Here is a 21,872-nt window from a genome sequence, read left to right as displayed (position 1 = left end):
GTTCTCACCCTCACGTTATAAATTAGGCTCAGCTCATTTGCAATATCATACATTTTTGTTATCTCTACTTGGACAGTTTATAATTAGTCTCATCATGTTGTCTTCACTTCAGTTAAAATTATTTCCTTCTTTTTCTTATCACACGCTAATAAATACAGTCTGTTATTATTGCCCTTCGCACTAGTTTATAGGCTGGTGTTTGCCTGCCTTCTCATTTTTCTTGGACTTCTTAAAAACTAAATGGCTTCGGAATTACTTTTCTTTAATCCAAACTTTTTCATTATAAGAAGGCACAGGCTACTACTCTTAAAATATCATCCTTTATAGTGGTTTTTAAGCATTATAGATGACATACTTTGGAGGGTAAGTTTGTTCCCTTTTAATTCTCCTTTTACACTTGTATTGTAGTAACTATATTTAAATTTTCAGAAATTAGATGTGTAGGCGTAAGATGTCATTATCGAATATTATTTCAGCATAGTAAATGCTGTTATAATATGTTTGCTTTAAAATGGATATTCAGGGTTTGATAGGGTTTTAACCAATGCTATAAAGCCTTTTAGGTCATTGTGAGGATTGACTCTTACTCTCTGTGAGATGGGTCATTACAGCATTTCGACAGAGTGACATGATGTGATTTGTATTTTGAGTGTTGCTCTAGCTGGATGTTGAGAATGATTCTAAGGTTTTGACTGTGGAAGCCAGAGGTCTAGTTAGGAGGTTCTTACTGTGACCCAGGCAAAAGCTGATGTTATTGCAGTGGTAAGAGATGATGCAAGTGGCTATATTTTGAAAGTGGGCATAGGCACCAGGATTCTTGTATGAATTGGATGTGGGGAGTGAGAGAAAGAGAGGAGTAAAGAATGGATCCATGTTCTGTGAGTTTGAACCAACATAAGAAGTTGACTTACTCTTTACTGAGATAGAAAAGAATGTAGCTTGATCAGGTCTGGGGTTTTGAAAATAATCGAATATAATGATGGTAAGTGTTACCTGTGCTATTTTTGAAAACGAGCAAGAAGCATGCAACCCTTTGGTTGAACTTTCATTTTTACTTAGACTGTAGCAATAGATAGATAGACACCAAAGAGGACCATTGATGGAGGGAGGAGCTAATTGAAAGACTGGGTAAATGCATTCATTCAGATACAAACTTATGCAGTTGGAATTGTCTCTCTTGTCTCGTGTAAGAGAAACCAGAGGGTTAGGTCAGAGTGAGACAGCGGCAAAGCTCAACCTAGAATTCAAGGAGTCTTACTTTTGATCTACATCTTTTTTTTTTTTCACATATATTTTTTCTCAATACTGCCTCTCAGGTTAGACTGAATGGACTGAATTTCGTGAAACTAAACAAAGATGTTAAAACCCTTGACTTCGTCCAGATTTCTGTAGCAGTTTCTTCACTGTCTTTTCATTTTTCAGGAACAATCTCCCCTTTGCTTTCCCAAACTTCAGTGCCATCCAGTCCCAAAGTCAAAACCAAATATTTTGGGGCTTTACTACGATATTTTTCCACTCCTGGTATGATTTTTTATATCAGTTATCTAATGCTGTGCAACATACCACCCCGAAATAAATTTCTTAAAAAAATAATTTTATTTGCTCACAATTCTATGGGTCAGCAATTTGGTCTAGGCTCAGTAGAGTCCAGTAAAATAGTCAAGTTCTCCTCCTGGTCTCATTTAGGACCTTGTATATGACTGCCATCAGCTAATTGGTTGGCTAGTGGCTCGTGGGTCTAGGGGAACTCAGTCAAGACAGCTTATCTGTGTTACACTTGATCTCATCCTCCAGCAGGCTACCTTGAGCTCTTTTATGTGATGGGGAAAATATTCACATCAGCAGGATACACCTTTTTTCACGAGCATTTTTAAAGTTGCCAGTTGGATTATACTTGCCTTAAATTACATTCCTCCAGAAGCAAACCTTGAGACAAGGATTTGAATGCAAATCATTTTGGGGGGAAGTAATTTCGTTGAACATGGCGAAGCAAGTGGCAGTTAAGGAAGGAAATGGAAGGAAATGAAGCCAATAGAAGGTGTGTTTTTGAGCAGGTCACCACTGTGAGCAATTGAGGTTCAAATCTTACTGAGGATCTCTGGGAGACAGATGGATCATGTCTCAGGGTTGTCCTTCCTCAATGGCAAAGAAGCCAGAATATTTATTTGTCTAACTCCCTTTTGTCACTGGCTTTTGGCCAATAACACCCCCAAGCACTTCTAGCTTTCCCTGTGCAAGAGCTGAAATAAAGCCCATAAGCATATGATCACAGGTGCATTTAGATGCCATCAACATGTACTGGAAATGTGAGCGCCAATAAATTCAGGTGTTGCATCCACAGTGACAGCTACAGTCATTAAGATCCCATTATATTCCTGTTGCTATACTTGGCTTTATCAAATACTATGCCACTTGAGACTTATAAGCACCAGTTTTAGAAAAAGAAAGCCGTTGTTTAGTGCAGTAAATGAATCTTCTCAAGGGCATATGATTTGAACCTAAATTGTCTTCACCACAAAAGTTTTGCACCATTTTCTATCCTATGACATCTGAGAATTAACTCTTCACTGACTTCCTTACCTCTTTAAGAATATTTTCCTTATATTTGGTGCCCTTAGTTACACACCCACTAGACTATTTCCTGACTCATACACAGTGTACTGAATCAATCATCTGAAGAAAGAGGGTCTGCAAAGAATATGGTTATTTTCTTGGAGTAAGGGTTGATCAGGGTAAACTGGGACATGTGTATTAGTATGAAGTTGAGTAACAGTTCTGCCAAGGGAGTTACTTTTAGGTTTCAAAGAAGGACCCATCTTATGCCTTGAAGCAACAGTTAGGTATCATTTCCAGGAAAAGAAGAAACCAGTAGTTAACTTCTGATTTAATAAAAAAATATTTTTTCAATGCGGGTAAGACAGAATTACAACCAATTTGAAACTACTACCAAGAAATTGAAACCTCAAGTCACATTTTCTACTTAAAAAAAAAAAAAAATATATATATATATATATATGTATATTTAAATAAATAAATAAATAAATATTTATTTATTTTTGAGAAAAAGAGAGAGCAAGCAAGCAGGGGAGGGGCAGAGAGAGGGGGGCAGAGGATCTTAAGTCAGCTCCACGCAGACAGCAGAGAGCCTGATGTGGGGCTCAGTCAGACCCACAAACCATGAGGTCATGACCTGAGCCAAAGTCAGACTCTTATCCCACTGAACCACCCAGGTGCCCCCATTTTCTACTTTTCACATTTATTTTGTTCACTCCGTACATGTTTATTATGCAGGAGAAGACAAATGCTAGTGTAGTCTAGAATACTTACTCGGAAAGACCTTTCTTGACCTCCAACAGTAAACCAGATCCAGCTATTAATGTGTGCACAGCTCCTGGTAGTTCTTCTAGAACATATCATACCTGAAGCATCACTTGTTATTAGTATAAATTTGTTATTGGTCATCTCCTTTAATCTGTAAAATCCCCTAGGGTTCAGATTATATCATATTTGGTATTATTGCATGTTAGAATGCAGTAAGGAAGTCAGGTAATAATTATTTAATAAATGAATGAATATATGAAAGATGAAAATAAAAGTGAATAAAATAGAAGACACTGTTTACATGTATCAAGGAAGGTAAGTGTGATAGGCTGAAAAATGCATCGCTTCCCCTCTAAAAAATAAAAGTCAATATTCTAATCCCTAGACCTGTGACCATTACCTTACATGATTTAAAAAAAAAAATGGTCTTTGCAAATGTGATTAAATTAAGCTTCTTAAAACAAGAGATTATCCTGGATCTATCCAGGTAGGCCCTCTGTACAGTCATATTTACCTTTCTAAGACAGACACAGAGGGAGGATAGCCAGGAGATCAGGCAATGTGACCACAGAGCCACATTGTGATGGAAGTGATGGAACCAGAGTCTCAGGAATAAAAATTATTTTACCGTTAAGTGAGTAAAGATTCTCTTCTAAAGCCTCCATCCTGCCAGCACCTTGATTTGGGCCCAGTGAATTGATTTTGCACTTCTGGTCTCCAGAGTCTCGGGAGAATGCGTTTCTGTTACTTTAAGCCACATCAAATCCGTGGTAATTTGTTATACAGTAGCCTTAAGGAACAGATACAGTGAGATACATGAATCCAACATCAATACCCAAGACAGCAGGTGATCAAGTTTAATGTAATAAATAGTGTAATATAATTGCTCTCAGAGCGCAGAGGAGAAAGTATAGGTAGGAATAGGCATGGCTGCTGGGCCTGTGTTCTTGAAAGATGACTAAGAATTGGTGAATATGTATATATATATACATACATATTGGTAGAGAATACCAATGCTCAGTGCGCATGAGCACTTTATCAACGATAATCATTGACGATTTTAGGAAAAAGAGTGACATGATTAGAACCTTGCTGTAGCAGAACCAATGTGCCAGATGTATGGTTGATGGAATGGATGGGCAAGGATTGGAATTAGGGAGATCATACGAGAATCTTCTGAGCAGCTTTTGTGTAAAACTCTGACTCTTTGCTTGTCCTTCTCTCTGTTCTTTCTAGTACTTACAACTGCGATTCAATAAACCAGTACGCTACGCAGCCACTGTCATCTACATCGTGCAGACGGTAAGGGGAAGAGGACCACTACAGTTGCAGAATGTGTGGGGTGAAAAGAGATGGGTTTGTTTGCTTCAGGGGACAATTCATGAAACTAAGGGACAGACTTAATGCCAAGAGGAAACTACTTTCTTCCAAGGATAGCACTTGTGAGACATGTGATTACATTGAGAGTTATCCACATTGTACAGATCCCGTATATCCACCCAAATAATAAATAACAAACAGGTGTATATTATAAACCACAGAGGAAAAAAACGTTAACATTTTATTTAAAACTTTTCTTTCACTTGTAAACATTGCTTTGGATATGAAATGGTCCAGTAACTGGTTTTTCACTGGTGAACTGTGTTGAAACAGGAATGCCCATTTTGCTGAAAATAATTTTAAGACAATATTCCCTCTCTCCACTTTTGGACTTCTCTCCTACTTCCTAGGCTCTGGGCTCCTTCATGCTGCCCCGCATTTGAGTGTGGCACGCTGTTGGTTCACTTCCTATGATTCACCAAGTACTTTTTGCTGGAAAATAATCTTCCCTTTCTTAATCAAAACTCCCACTTACCAACTGAAGAATTTAAGAGAGAGAAAATGACAAAAGCCCATACATGCCCATACACCTTTGCCTTTTAAAACCCTCACACCAGTCTCTAAATGTTGAAATCCCATTTAAAAGGAAATGGGGCTGCACTCATTTCCGTCAGTGTAGTGGCTACAATCCTGGGAGTCCAAAGATGAGCCCACCCACGTTGTTATAGTCATCCCTGCACTGTACTCTCTCCATTCTAAAATCCTTATTTCAGCAAGCTGCAAACATGAGGCTGAGTCATTGCGATATATGCATGGAGGCGGGGGTGGGTGGAGAAAGCTTACATCAGAAACGTACCTGGAAGCCTATTTTTATATCCTTCAGAAATACACCATATCTAGCCATAAAATCTCAACATTCATAGCACTCTTGAAAGTCCAATGCTCTTCCTCCATCTAATGCTTATGAAACCCTTTGCAAACTGATGACAGTGATCGATGATTTCAAGATTAGAGTGGTTGCCAGTGACATGTCCAGTGCACATGTTGAGGGAGATACCTCTCTGAGGTCAATAAGGAGCCTTTGAGGCAGCTCTCTCTTCCGTGTCCCCGTTCACACTGTTCACCTGATTCCTGTTTCCCCACCAGATTCTCTACACAGGAGTGGTGGTGTATGCCCCTGCCCTGGCACTCAATCAAGGTGAGTTACCCATACTCCCGTGGGTACTTCCCATTGTCCGTATGCTTACATACACCTTGAGAAATATGCATACATCTCGGGGAGACATTCCTGTGGTTAGGGGGCTCTAGCGACTGCAGTGGTCACAACATAAAGCTCCAAAATTCCAAAACTGAAAATAATGGAAATCATTAGTTGCTTCATTTTGCCTACGTGGTTTCAAACACCAAGTTAGATTGTCCTTTGTTTGTTTATTTTTTTAATCACTGAAAGGGTGGCAATTTTGGTATTGCATGCACAAAGTCATTAAATTAGTTTATAATGTATGATCCTGCCTGAGTGATTTCATGAAGTAGTTGATCTGAATATAGGTGTAAAAGGTAGTTGTAGTGATTGTTTTAAGAATTATACGTGACATTTTTGAGAGAATAGAATCCTAGAAACAAAAAAATTTAAAAATTTAATTTCATAATGATACCTATAATATTAGAAGTATTCAATATTCAATTTAATCATTCTATGTACTTATATCAAGAAATATTTACATGGCTGATGTTCAGGTGGTTTCAAAGCACTCAGACAAAATCTGCTAAGAAAAAGTTGGTGCAAAAACTTGAAGTTGCAGAATGTTAGGAGAAAAACTTTGGCCATTAATATTATCTAAAAATTAGACAGGGAGTTGAAGTATAACAATGCAAAACATAATCTTTATCAGAGGTGAATTTAATAAGAGAAAATTCTAATTTGATTTCCATTTGCCCACGAAGAACATTTACAAAAATATTGTGACTTTTTCCTCATATAACTTGCTCTTCTACTTTTCTCAGAGTAACTTCTTTCAATATTTTTCTCCTTTTCTAGTGACTGGGTTTGATCTCTGGGGCTCTGTGTTCGCAACAGGAATTGTTTGCACTTTCTACTGTACCCTGGTACGTATCTAACTGTGAAAAAGTATTTAGCACCAACTCCTAATATGGGATAAGGGCAAATCTCCAACAACAGGGTGTCTATTTATAGCATAAATTACTATTCCAAAGTTCAATAGAAATATGTTGGCTTATCCATCACAGTTTCCTGAGGAAGGTGCTGTTGTTTTATTTAAATTTCTTTTCAGTACCATTGGCAGAGTTGGGGTTCTGGGCTCATTCGAGAAAGTCATGGCAAAGAAAAGATTTAATGAAAGAAGTACCTCCTTGATCAGAGAATAAGTGACCATATGCAATTGCTGAGAAAAAAAAAGTGCTTGTTAACAGTAATTATGAACTATAGGTAGCATATACTTCACTGCCTAGTGATTGAGAAAGACAAAATGCATGTATGAATGATCAAGGATAATGGTATTTTGTAAACTTGAGGATTCCAGAGCTTTTGTCTGTTATTTATGGATAATCTTGGATTACATTGACATTTGACTTAACACATGCTCGGCTTTTAATCAAGGAAGCTGGGTGGTATTGGCACATATTTATATAATTGTTAAAATCAGTTTAGTTCAAAAAAAATTCACTGGGCATCTGTTATTTATCATGCTCTGCAAAGAGAATCTTCATTCTTCGGAGTCATTGGCAACCATATACAGAGGCTGTAAGGAACCAGTTAAAAATATGACAGTTTTCAGATAGCTGGATTCTCTTTTCTCCTCTGTAGAGGAAAATAAAATCATCCTATATTATCATAGAGCAGACCATCCATGGAGTTTGGTATTGTGTGCATGTCAGACACTTTTTGAACATATATCATGAAAATATACAACTTAAAAATGCCCCTGTCTTTTTCATACATTCAAATTCCACCATTTCTTTGCACTACTGATTTTTGTCTTTTTTTTTTCATTCCATTCTCACTACCCTAGTTCGTTCTATCCCAGACACATATCTCTTACCTAGGTTAAAAATAAGCTCCTGGTCCATGTACATCGGGCCATATGTGACAGATTAGTTGCTCTGAGGCACCTACCCATACAAGGCACACTTCTTAACAACAATAATGGAAGGCAGAAATGGTGAAATAATATTTTCAAAGCATTAATGGAAAACAATGTCTACCTATAATTGCGTATTCAGCAAAAAACTAACTTTCAGGAACTGTCAAGAACCAAGAGAATTTACCACTAATATATCTTCCCCTGAGAAAAACCTAGAAAAATCTAGGAAAAACCTAGAAAAACTGTGGGAAGAAGGAAAATTATCCAATTTTAGATGGAGGAAGTAATGATAAGAAAATAAAATAGTAAACATTTAATAAGTCTAGTCAAACAGTTTTTGGTGCTTAATGATAAAGAATAACTTTTTTAGTATGGTATAATTTACATATCTAATTATGCATTATATTGTAATATATTATATGTTATAATTTATAATATTTTAAAATACACCAATACCACCAGTTACTATTATATGTAATTTGAGGATTAAGAAAAAGAATAACCCTCATTTGGACAGCATAGCATGTAAATAAGGAAGAGAGTAATCAGACTTGGTGGTTTTATAATCTTTGAATTGCTGGGGATTAAGACATTCTTTATATGTAGACTCTAACTTAAAAATTTATGGCAACATTTCAAGAAATCCCATTTAAATAGAATGGTCAAAGTGGAAAAAGGGAATTAAAACAACACAAAACAAAAACCTCAAGTGATTTAAGCAAGAGGAGAAAAAAGGAAAAGAAAAAAATAGGGCACAAATAGAAACCGAAAAGTAAGATGTCAGAAACAAGTCTGGATATTTTAATAACTACAATAAGCTAGAATGAACTAAATTTACTGCTTCTTAATTGTTTTCAGTGCTTCCCTCCACCCTGCATGCCTGTAAGATTAATCTTAATCACCCATTTCGTCATGCCACTTAACTGACCCAGTTCTCTTCTTGCTTCCCATTGTTCCACAGGATAAAGTATAAGCCTCTTAGCCTAGTCTTGGAAATCTTTCCTGATGTGCATCAACCCGCCCATTTAATAATCCCTTACCACACCTGGGTCCCATCTCTTCTCTCTCTAGCCAGGTTACAGGCTTCTGGATCTCACTACAATGGTGGCTTATTTATCTAACACTTGTTGCTCGTATTGCAAACTCTTTAGAATCCTATGAATGCATAGCGTACCCAAGATAACCTTTGGAAGATTAAAACAATAAGTGATTCCTGCCATTCAGGGATTTGCAATCTACTGAGGTAAACATTAGATTTCAAACATCACAGACTGATTAAATGCATCAGTGACATCTCATGATCAGGGTTATAGATCAGTGGTGTGTGTGTGTGTGTGTGTGTGTGTTTGTGTGTGTGTGATTGTATGAAAGACTTATAGAGTCAGAGAAATTTTCATGGTGGCTATAATCTGCCTTTTGATGTACATTTCATAAAGTGTTTTGTTCTTTTACGTCATGTCTAACTGAAGTTCAGCTTTATGCATATTTTTGCATAACCAATATCAAGTAGCCTCTGGAAACTGACATCTTTGACATTTGGTCTTCATATCACTAAAATCTGATGTTGTGATTTGGGTTTAGAAGCCTTAATGTCTTTAAAGAAAATCAAAATACCACTAATTGGCAGGTGGGAGGTAAGTATTGATTATTCCTCATGTCAGGATGTGAACACAATATACAAATGCAAGGCCTCTGGAGGGGCTTTGATGACTATTTATTAAGTTACATTTTAATTACAAAAGAAATGATAGGGCAACCCTGATGTCTCCTTTCTTCTCCAGATAAAGTTGAAGCCTGTCATCTTTTCACAGAAGTTCTTGACACTCTGGAGGAGTAACCGGGGATGATAATTCTATTTTTCAATGTTAAAAATACCACGTCCTTCCATTCTCATAGTACTTATTCATCTTCAAAGCACTTTTTTTTATATCGCTTCATTTGAGCTTTCCCAGTTTGCTCATTCCACCTTCACTGTGGTCACGAGGGATCCTACACCTGGATTACTCTAGCAGCCTCTTTGTCACCTCCTTTCCTCTGGACCATGTGATCTCAACTAGAATTGTACATTAGAATCCCTGGGGAGCTTTCAGAGAACATGAAGAACGGGGGCCCCACCCACACCTCAATTTATTCAGAATCCTGGGGTTTGGGGCTGGGACGTTGTTGTGTGTTTATCTTCAAACTCTTTAAGTGACTCTAAAGAGGATCGGGTTTGATAACCACCATGATAACCTCTTGTCTCATGCCTCTGTCCTGAGCTCTACTGTTAGATTGATCCTCTGGAGAGACTGCCTTGTTTGCTATTTGATCATTCTCTACCTCTTAAAGCTCCTTTCTCCAGGAATGTCTGGAATCTATCATTCTTTCTTTTCTTCTTTCTCAGCCTTTTACCATCTCAGTTCCCCCAAATTTATTTACTGTCACTCAATTAAAAAAAATAACTTTCATGCTGTATAAACCAGACCCAGGTGATTGTCCTCAATTCCTTCACTTCCTCAAAATCTGTGTTCAATTATTCACATGTTATACTGATTTGACCTCCCAAGTATCTTTCAAATCCACCCACTTCTTTCCATCTCTACCCTGCTCCAAACCTCTGTCATCTTGGGCACAGACTACTGACGTCAACTCTGAGCGTATCTCTTGCTCCTTCTTTTCTTTCCATGGCCCAGCAATCTGTTGTCCACACAACCACTCCTGACACCACTATGAAGCCAACAAACAAAATCTCTCATCATGTAAATCTCTTTAATGCTGTCTTTTTTAAATCTTTTTTTTAATGTTTATTTATTTTTGAGAGAGACAGAGAGCGCGCGACTGGGAGAGAGGCAGAGAGAGAGGGAGACACAGAATCCGAAGCAGGCTCCAGGCTCTGAGCTGTCAGCACAGAGCCCGACACGGGGCTCAAACCCAAGAACCACGAGATCACGACCTTAGCTGAAGTCGGACACAACCAAATGAGTTGTGTCACCCCTCTTTAATGCTCTCTTACTGCTCTTAAGAAATCATTTATGTAGACTTGTCAAAATCTGTGTGTTCTGGCCTCTAGCAAATTCAGCAACCTCCCTTTGGGCATTCTGTATACATCTCGATCTACATATTCTAGCATTCTCTCATTTCTTCAGCCATACATCTCCATCCTTCAAATGCCACTTCTTCAAGACCAGGTCAGGACTCACTGCTATATGCTGTCATAGTAACCTGTCCTTCTTAACCTCACTGTCCACAATCCTAAATAATTAGTTATATTATTGTCTGGTATCTGCTTCTCCCACCAGGTTATATACTCTATGAAGTTAAATAATGAACCTGTCTTTTTTTACTTGCCATTTTTATTCCCATGCATAACATAGTGCTTGGCACATAATATATCTCAGTGACTATTGAAGACAGAAAGACGAAAGAAAGAAAGAAAGAAAGAAAGAAAGAAAGAAAGAAAAGGGAGAGAAAGAAAGAAGAAAATAAGAAAGAAAAGAGGAAGGTAGGAAAAGAAAGAAATGGAAGGAAAGAGAGAAAGAAAGAAAGATTGCATCAGTGGAGAGGTTGTAAAGAATTGGAAGACTTGTAGCCTTCCTTTTCAATAACTCACATCCATTGTCTCCATTGCAGGGAGGATTAAAAGCAGTGGTGTGGACAGATGCATTTCAGATGGTTGTCATGATTGTGGGATTCTTAACGGTTCTCATTCAAGGATCAGCTCATGCTGGTGGCTTACACAATGTAATAGAGCATTCAACAAATGGATCTCGACTAAATATATTTGAGTATGTCCAATACTACTTTTCCATGTTTTATAAAATTTAGCTGCATGACCTCAACAACTAAAATAATATCTGGCATTAAAAGAGCATCTTTGTTCACTCACTTCTCTGTGCCTCACAGCTTTGATGTGGACCCTCTCAGGCGGCACACTTTTTGGACAATCTCGGTGGGAGGAACTTTTACATGGCTCGGGATCTATGGTGTTAATCAGTCGACCATACAGAGATGCATTTCTTGCAAAACAGAAAAACATGCAAAACTGTAAGTTATAGATAAATGTTTCTGTTTTCTTTTCCCTTACTGGGTAGTTATTATATGCTTGTGCACGTGCACGTGTGTGTGTGTGTGTGTGTGTGTGTGTGTGTGACAGAGAAATGGAAAGATTTATTTAACCATTTCAACAATTTTTTGAGGCAGGCATTACTATTCCCATCTCAGCAGGGAAGTGAGTTTGAGCTTGTGTCTGTCTGCCTTTGCTCTCCATCATTTGTTACCTCCATTTATTGAGAAATTACTGGGTTAAATCAGGTGCCATGACTGACAATGCAGAGGTAGATAGCATAGATTTTCTACTTACAGTTTCTGCGATGAGGTGGCCCCTATCACTTACTTGATTCAGCTTGTGGTCTCTTGAGCACTATTTTTCTTTTAAATATCCTTAAGTTTTCCAAGGACAGGTTTAAAAAAAGGAAAGCCAAGGTAATGAGGTAAGACATAATAGGGCTTCCACCAATTCAACTCTTGCTGAGCTAGCAGTCACCAGTCTTGCTGGGCGTGCTTACCCTGAAGGACTCCAACAGGGGCACAACTTATGAAGCCTTTTCCAAACCCTTCAAGGCATCCTGCTCTGGAACAGGGATTGAAGGAAGTGATGTATTATTCTGCAGAACTGGAAGCAATAGGCTAGAATTACATCTAAACCGGACATTTTATCCTCATTGTTGCTGTCCAAATACCAGCATCCCCAGATTTGTCAGGATGACCTCCATGTTTCTTAGAGTGAGAAACAGCCACTGTGAATATTTCCACAACTGATTTTAAAATACTTGCAGTGCAGTTTTTTTCTTTAGACTGAATACAAGATAACATTGCTGAGACATGGTTCACCATTTTGAACTTGAATTCCAAAAGAGCACATATTACTTCTATATTTCACACATTCTCAGAAGGAAGAATTGAAAGCATTACCTAGTATTCCATTAATTCACTGATACCATATTCATATCCTATTACAATAAATAATATTAACAAATCCTCCACACAAGATCGTCACTTTATCAAATAGCTGCATTACTTAAAATGTAAGATCAAGTGTGACCTTGATCTCACAATTCATTTAAAATTAAAATTCATGGGGCGCCTGGGTGGCTCAGTCGGCTAAGTGACCGACTTCGGCTCAGGTTATGATCTCACGGTTCGTGGGTTTGAACCCCACATCGGGCTCTGTGCTGAACGCTTGCTTGGAGCCTGGAACCTACTTCAGATTCTGTGTCTCCTCTCCCCCTCCTCTGTTTGTGCTCTGTGTCACTCTGTCTCTTAAAGAGGAATAAATGTAAAAAAAAATTTTTTTAATTAAAATTCGTTTAGGGACCCTTGCCTGGCTTGGTAGGTAGAGGATCTTGAGGTCGTGAGTTCATGTTGGGCATAAAAACTACTTAAAAAATAAATAAAATTAAAATTCATTTAAAATTCTGTTTTAAAATGGAGTTGACTGGGGATGCCTGGGTGGTTCAGTTAGTTGAGCTTTCACCTCTTGATTTCAGTGCAGGTCAGGAACCCAGGGTCATGGGTCAAGCCATGTGTCAGGCTCTGTGCTGAGCATGGAGCCTGCTTGGGATTTGCTCTCTCTACCTGCCCCTCTCCCCTGCTTGTACACCCTTTCTGTATATAATAAAAAAATAAAATAAATAAAATGAAGTTGACTGTATCTCTACAGGGAAGGATCTTATGGTGAAATAAATAATAATTCTCTGTTACATCTAGATTTTTTTAATCTTATGTTTGTGTTACATTATTTTTTCTTGTGAACACGCTAATTTCTCCCTATTACTACGATAGTACCTGAAAATAAGGAAATGTATCTTTTTCATAAGTTTTTTCCCACAAGGTCAAGAGTAATATTTTGTGCTTATTAAATATTTATCGCTTATTTGAAAAGTTATGCTTCAAGAAGGCCATGCTTACATGTGTGTATGTATAAACACATACCTGGAAACACATATTTATGTAGAAATACACATATTTGTGTGTGTCTGTATACAAAGGAGGATATGTGTATATGTGTAGGCACAGACATATACATATACACACACACTCCCAAGTATGTGTTTGTATTTGCATATCTTTAAGCCTCATTTAGTGAGTTGAAATCAAACAAAAGTCAATACAATTACATTTACAATAGTTGCCTGGCGTCCGGAATTTGTTGCATGAATATTTAATGGGTATGAAAACTGTCAGAAAAAGAGAGATACGCATGGAGAAAAAATGTACATGATTTCTTAAGCATTTAGGATTGCAACTCCTGGTTCCACCCATCCCCACTTCTGTGGAAGAACCAGAGCTATGATGGAATTTTTTAAAGTTTATTTATTTATTTTGAGAGAGAGAGTAGAAGAGGAGCAGAGAGAGAGGAAGAGAGAGAATTCCAAACAGGCTCCCTGATGCTGGGCTCGATCTCACGAACCTTGAGATCATGACCTGAGCCGAAATCGAGTCAGATGTTCATCTGACTGAGCCACCCAGCCACCCTGCTATGATACGAATTTTGTGAGAATAAGGAAAGGTGAAAAAATAAAAATTCTCTTTAGAAAACACTTCCCTGAGAGATTCCAAATTGACTAAGTTCATACAGTTCAGGAATGAAAAGTCAGTCCAAATGGTCAGGACAGTTGAAGTGCATGCAGCTGGAAGGAAGGCTGCAGTGAGGATGTGGTGAGGCCTCTTGTTTGTCACACAATGGAAGGCTCGAGGTTCACCACGGAGTCGGCTGGAGGCCACGCAGAGCCAGCTGCCCATCGGCTCTCACCTAGGAGGCCCTGCAGACTGTTGATTAAATGCTCTGCTTCTGTTCAATTATCTGAGCCTGGAGCCGTTAAAACATTCCATCAGAGTTTAAGAAAAGCTCTTCTAGTTGGGAAAATACATCCTGAAACATTTGTAGGTGAAAATAGATCCAGAATGTTCATACTGAATGTGTCCATGGGTTAAAACCAGGCATTTGTTTATGATATAATTTCATGACCAGGAATGCTGATTACTCACTAAGGATGATTTGATTGATCTTAAACCCAATCGATTTTCCTGGCGCCTAGAAATAGTATCACCCACCGTGTCATTTTAGATGTGCTCCTTGGAAACTGACTTCCCCTCCTCTAGACTCCAGTTTATCTTTCAAGACTACTGATCTTAAATAGTGCTATGAGGGTAGTAGGGGCTGATGCAGCTTCTCAGATTCCTTCCCGTCTCCATCCCATCTCCTGACTAAGATAAGCACACACGCACACACACATGCACACACACACACGAGTCACTTTTGTTCTATTCCTACTGCCTTAGTTTGTTTTCCTCATATCTTTATCACATCTAAAAGCATCTTACTCATTTCTTTCATTTCGGTGATCATCACCTGTCTCTAATCCCAGAATGTAATCTCCATGGGGGTGGGTTCTGTGTTGTTCACTGCTATGCCCCAGTATCTAGAACAACCTCGTACATGGAGATGCCTGATAAATATGTTTTGAATGAATCAGTGGAGCCGCTTAAGTTACAAGTAGGAGAATTAGCTTTTAAGGAATCACAGTCCGTTTCTAATAAAAAACAAATTCACAACACAGGGCTTTAATATTTAATACAGTCTCACCATTGGTTTCTCATTTCCCACAGTTGACTGGTGAAGCTTTAAAATTGTTTTGGATAATGTGTGAATGTTCTCTATATGGCTATATAGCCTACATTTATTTTAACAAAGTGTAACTCATTCAATCCTTATACTAGTCCTATGATAGAAATAAAGCAGATGTGTTAACACTCGTTTTACAGATGATTTAACCGCCTCAAGGTGTTATATAACTTGTCTAAGGTCAGATGGCTATTAAGGATAAAGTTTTCTGACTCTGGGATCAATGTTATTTTTTAAAAATAAATGATGTAAAGAGTACAATTGTATTGTACTCAATTTCTACCATTAATTAATTAATTCTTTCAATTATTCACTACCCCAAATAAAAATAATTTCATGTATGCTATGTGCCAGCACTATTCTATAGTACTGTGTTTGTTTGGATGGGAGAAAACAATAATAAGCAAATAAATATATTATATACTTTCAGATTATCATAAATGCTGTAAAGATGTAAAATAGTATAAGGAATGGAAACAGATAAGACAGCTGAAAGTGACTGTTTCAAATAAAGAAGGTCAGAGAGGCCTCTCTCGAGGTGGCCTAAATAAAGGCTTGAATCCAGTTGTCTGGAAGGGAGGAAAGCAAGAATATAAAAGTGCAGTTAATAGGGATTGGCCACCTCATGTGTCACTTCTATTCCCAAACAGCGGTCTTTAACTCAACCCCTCTAAACACAAGCAAACAAACTTGTAACTCAACACCAAGCATTGTTAGAGTACTCTCAAGGAAGTAACTTCTGGGATAAGTCCCTTTTCTAATGTAAATAGTATAAAATAGAAACTTCCAAACAAGATAATTATTTAACCATATTTGTTTCATAAATGAGTAGTTTGACTTAAGCGTTTTATGAAAGCTAGGTATACCTATACATTATGGGTGTTAAGAGGCTTTGAAATTAGTGTGTGTCCTTATATTTATTTTTTTAATTACAAAAGTTTTTTAATGTTTATTTTTGAGACAGACAGACACAGAATGCGAGTGGGTAAGGGGCAGAGAGAGAGGGAGACACAGAATCAGAAGCAGGCTCCAGGATTAAGCCATCAGCACAGAGCCCGATGCGGGGCTCGAACTCAACAAACCATCAGATCATGACCTAAGCCGAAGTCAGAGGCTCAGCCGACTGAGCCACCCAGGCACCCCTCCTTATATTTAAATGTGGATGTATCTGATTCCCTTTGAACAATGACTGGATCCAAGAAATTTCCCACTGTTGCTCTCCTGGCCCTTTGAAACTCTCTCCAGAATGAGATTGTTTATATAAGTCCAGTCCACTTTCAAATCTTCCTTGAGATAAAGAAAATTAGTAATAATTTGACTTTCAGAAATCAATAATGGCTACAATATAGCCATAGCATATTGTCAAGGCACTCAAACTGGAATCAAGCATACCTGTGTGTTGTACAATATAAAGAAACGCTCCCCAGAATATGGGGAAAATGACCTAGCCTTTGTATACTTTCTATTCTCTCTAAAAAGAAAAAAAAATCAACTTTAAATTTCATTCGGATAGTGAATGAATATAGTGAATATTTCCAAAATGTGTCTTCTTCTACATTTATCTCATTATCCTCCTAGAAGTAAAGATGTTAAAATGTAAGTTTACTTTTTGACAGTTTTATGAATTGAGTGGGGTGAAATTCACTGGCAGTTACATAATATGAGTGATCCGTATATGAAATTTCATCCAAGATCTTATACCACACATTGAGACTATGCAGAAAAACTTATTTCAAGAGAAAAGCCATCAAAAGTCCTCATTCAATTTTTGTAATCATTCTAAAAATGTAACATTCCCAAACAAAAAAAAATTGCAAAAGTGTAAAATGTAATGGTTCTTGAAAGCTGTGGAATTTTATTTTACAGCAAAAAGCCACCAAAATTTTCACCTTGAATTTTTGGTGATGTCTTCATCATCCTGTAATATGGCATAGAGGCTACTGATAGATCTATGTGTTCTTCTCTAGAGCCTTGTATTTTAACTTGTTGGGTCTCTGGATCATTCTGGTATGTGCTGTCTTCTCTGGCTTAATCATGTACTCCCACTTCAAAGACTGTGACCCTTGGACTTCTGGCATTATCTCAGCACCAGACCAGGTATGTGTTCCCTTGGGTCCAGAGGGAATGGCTGAAATCAGTGTGCTTCTGGCCATCAATGAGTAATATGGGTTCTTTCTCTTTTTCCACCTGGATCTCAAGGCACTTCCTAAGCCCCAGAGAGTTGATTTCTTTCCTTTCCTATTGGGTGATATACACACCAGGTTCTAATAGTGGGGAGTGACATGTAAAAAGGTATCTCACCTTGTCCTTGAAGACAAGGCCAGGGGCCACGACAAGGCTGAGGAGCATGGAGGTTAGGCTTGAACCCATAGCTTTGGTTATCCATGTGGCCTTTAAATTCTTTTTTTCTATATGTCTCAAGGTTCATTAAAGATGCTTTATTCTCAGATTGAACAATATGACCCTTGTTTCTATAATGCTTCTGCGCATGTGTTCTCACCATAGCTTGAACACCATCAACCCAATGTACTACATTAAATGTGCTTTCAAATTTATATGGGGCACCTCGGTGGCTCGGTTGAACATCCAACTCTAGATTTTGGCTCAGGCCATGATCTTGCAGTAGTGAGATCAAGCCCCAAGTTGGGCTTGGGCTCTGTGTCGAGTCTGGAGTCTGCTTGGTATTCTCTCTCTCTCTCTCTCTCTCTCTCTCTGCCCCTCCCCTGCTCATTCTCTCTCTCTCTCTCTCTCTCTCTCTCTCTCTTCAAATAAATATATAAACATTAAAAAAACCCCTCCATTTATGGAGGATATGCTCAGGAGGAACGATCACCTCTCTCCCCTCTGTATTTTTCACTGTCCCCTCTGTCCTGCGGGGTGGAGGGTGTCCCCCTCTCACAAATCTGGCTACGGAGTGGAACCATAATACCTACATTCTCTGAAGACCTGTTTTAAGCATTTGTTGTTAGGGTTTAACTGCTAACATTAAGGGTAAACAGATAAGGGAATGGCATACATTGCAAACATAAGAAAAACAAAACAAGTTCCTGAACTTTCTAAGTTGATCCAACCCTTTTTCCTAGTATCCACTGCCCCTTCCCGCCCTTCCGCCTTCCCTACAGCTGGAGCTGGACCTCAGGTCCCCTGAAATTGGATTGATTATAACCTCAACTGCAAGCATGTAACAACCTTAGTCTGTGCAAACTCCTGTATTATTTTTATTTATTTTTTGTCTTTTTTTTCCCACCTTCTTTTGCTAAAAATAGACATTCTTACATTTCAGACTCTGCTGATAAGACCACTAATTCTATCTTGTTTTACCTCCAAAGCTGATGCCGTACTTTGTCATGGAGATATTTTTCACAATGCCAGGACTGCCTGGACTCTTTGTGGCTTGTGCCTTCAGCGGAACTCTGAGGTTAGTATATTGACAACACCCTGCTCTGATGATGCTGATGATAATGACAGTGGTGATGGCAAGGGCGTGAGATGACAAGGGTGATGGTGGTAGTAATCACCAGTACTTACTGAGTACTTACTGTGTGTCAGCTGGCTTGCTGAATGCTTTACTTCACACAATGTATAGAACTTTACTCAGAAAACTTTATGAAGTAGCTTGGAGCATTAAAAATAAAAACCGACAATTATCTTACCAGCTAAAGATGTGCTTATTGGGGCTTATTGGGAAATAAAAGAGAATTATAATCCAGGACAAATAAGCAGTGGCAAAGCTTTATGCACGTCTGGGGAACAAAGGAGAGGTATGCTTTATTTTAAGGAGAAAAGGACTAAGCTGGGAAGGCTGTTATGAACTAAAAGACCATTTGAACTGGGAGTTCAAAGTGTGGCAGCTTTTCATTGGCTGAGTGGTTGCTGAGGGGAAAGCTTCTCTTCCTCAAGCTGGAATAGAGAGTAGTATCCAAGTGCAAGGTCAAGTCCCTGTCTTCCTCATGGATCTGCAATTGACCACAAGTGGTAGGGCATGAGATCTCCTGCTGAAACCTCCTGACCTCATTTTAGTGAAGTTTCCCGTTACTAATTTTCTCAGAAGGTTTGAAGCTAGAGAGTGAGCAATGCCATACAATTAAAGCCTCAGGCTTCTGTCAGGGCCAAGGACTGTGATAAAGCAAGAGTGGCGAAAGTGGGGAACCAGTAACAGGCATTTGCTTTGACACAGTTGAGAGATGATGGTAACTTGAAGGGTCGAGGTAACAGTGTTGAGATCAATGTAGTATCATTACCTTCCTTTATGCCAGACCTTTGACTCTATGAACTCAGCTGGTTGGAAAAGCCTCACTTCCCTTCCTGGAGCTCAGTTGCAGATAATCATTGATAAGGTTTGTCAAAGGCCAATTTTAAGAGAGTAAAATGGTCAGAGTCAAAATTCAAACAATAGCAGAAGATCAAAGTCAAAGTTTTATATCTTATTCCTCAAATCCTTTGTCTCCACCCACAGAGTTAACCGCTGTTAATTTCTTGTCAATGAACCTGAAAATTTCTTTGCTTATGGGAACATATATACCTTTTAGTGAATGAAAAAAAGGATCATATTGTATATATGGTTTCATTTGAGGTAATATAATTTAGAAATCTTTCCACATCAGTAGATGTACCCTACTCTTTTTTAAAATCTGTGATTTATTTGACCAATCCTTTAATGTAAGACATATCTAACAAATCTTAGTCTGCTCAGACTGCTATAACAGAATATCATACACTAGGTGGTTTATAAAAAAAAAACAAAAACAATTTCTTACAGTTCCCAAGGCTAGGAAGTCTAAGATCAAGGCCCTGGGAGATTTTGTGTCTGGTAAGGGCTCAATTCATGGCTCATTTATGACCATTTTCTTGTTGTCCTTACACGGTAGAAGGGTTAAGGGAGCTCTCTTGGATCTCTTTTGTAAAGTCACTAAGTCCATTTATAAGAGCTCCACTGACATGACTTCATCGTTCCTAAAGGCTCCGGCTCCAAATACTATCACCTTGGGGGTTAGACTTCAGCATATGAGTTGTGAGGGAACACAAACACTTAATCCATAAGGTATTACAACGTATATCTTTGTGACATTGTGCAAGGATATATGTAGGCTACATTCCAAGAAGTAGAATTACTGTGTCCAAATACTTAATAGTTTAAACTTCTCATGGACATTGCTAAATTCAGCTGCAAAAATTCTCAACAATTTATATTCTAAAAAGAAAATACTAGAGCATCTCTTTTCTCACACTACCACCAATATTGGGTGCTATCAAACTTTTCAACTTGCCAAACAAATAGGTGAAAAATGGTAACTAATTAGGATATGAATTTGGTTGACCATAAGTGGGATTGGCTACATTTCCCTACTTTCATTGGCCATTTGTATTTCTTTTTCTGTAACATGCCAGTTTATGTTCTTTGTTAGTTTTTTAAAGTTTTCCTCTTTATATACAAGAAAAATAGCCTCGGCATATATCTCATGTTTTTTCATTTGTTGTTTGTATATTTGCTTTATTTCTGAGTATATGGAGATTCTAATTTATATTGACCAATTCTTTTACATTATGGTTTCTGGATTAATATTATTCTCAGAAAGGCTTTTCCATTCTATCATTATAACTAACTATCCAGACACCATTCTAGTATATTTATAGTCTTATTAAATAACAAACCTTCAAATCATCTAGACTATATGTGTGGTATAAAAACTGAAGTGGAGCTCGACACTTATTTTCCTTCTAAGATAGTAGCCAGTTGTCCCATTACTTTTTGGTAAATAAGCTGTCTTTCCATCAGTGACTTTAAATGCTATTTTTATTATAGCCTACATTCTTCTATATATTTGGGACTTTTTCTGGATTTTCTTTATAGTTCTTTGGTCTATTTATCTATAATGATGCAAACACTGATAATTTTAACCACTATGCTTTAAGATATGATTTAATGTCTGTTATTCACAATGTTTTTCTTTTTACAGAATTTCCCTTGATATGTAGATTTTTTCCCCTGATTATTTTCAGTTAATTCTTTGGGATTTGAATGTACAGAAATCATAATATTTGCAAATACTTTTGAGTTTTTCTTTTTTTAATAAGTTACACTTCTATGTTCACTCTCATATACTTGGGCATTGAGAACAATGGTAATAATTGAGATTAGCAGAAATTCTTATTTTTGTTATGACTTTAAAGGAAATGGCTCTTGGATTTTACCATTAAATGTGATATCATGTTTTAATTTGAGAGATATTATTAACGTTTAAGAATATTCATTTCAAGTTAATAAATTATAAAAAAGAACAAAATGCATATATTTATTCTTTTAGGAAATTTTTTTATCAGAGATATTAAATATTAGTAAATTATTGGCATTTTTGAAGTGGCTTTTTTTTTTAACTTTTGGCATATTAATATGTTGACAGATTTCCAAAACAGCAACATCCTTGAATTTATATAATGACTTTAACTTGCTTTGGTGTGTAATTCTA

At 37.6% G+C, this 21,872-nt stretch overlaps 1 protein-coding gene across 1 annotated transcript in view; it reads left to right on the top strand.

Annotated features, from left to right (window-relative positions):
• Window positions 1-21,872, top strand: part of SLC5A12 (solute carrier family 5 member 12) — a 47,488-nt gene that overhangs the window by 5,523 nt on the left and 20,093 nt on the right. Inside the window, exons 2-8 of the mRNA XM_007098459.3 lie at window positions 4,558-4,623; window positions 5,788-5,839; window positions 6,680-6,747; window positions 11,352-11,506; window positions 11,625-11,765; window positions 17,373-17,502; window positions 18,735-18,823. Coding sequence (XP_007098521.1) covers window positions 4,558-4,623; window positions 5,788-5,839; window positions 6,680-6,747; window positions 11,352-11,506; window positions 11,625-11,765; window positions 17,373-17,502; window positions 18,735-18,823 — 701 coding nt within the window. The remainder of the gene's footprint in view (window positions 1-4,557; window positions 4,624-5,787; window positions 5,840-6,679; window positions 6,748-11,351; window positions 11,507-11,624; window positions 11,766-17,372; window positions 17,503-18,734; window positions 18,824-21,872) is intronic.

This window comes from Panthera tigris, chromosome D1, assembly GCF_018350195.1.
Source record: "Panthera tigris isolate Pti1 chromosome D1, P.tigris_Pti1_mat1.1, whole genome shotgun sequence".
NCBI lineage: Eukaryota > Metazoa > Chordata > Mammalia > Carnivora > Felidae > Panthera > Panthera tigris.
The sequence above is the reverse complement of the archived record's forward strand: the minus strand, read 5'-3'. Positions and strand labels throughout refer to the sequence as shown.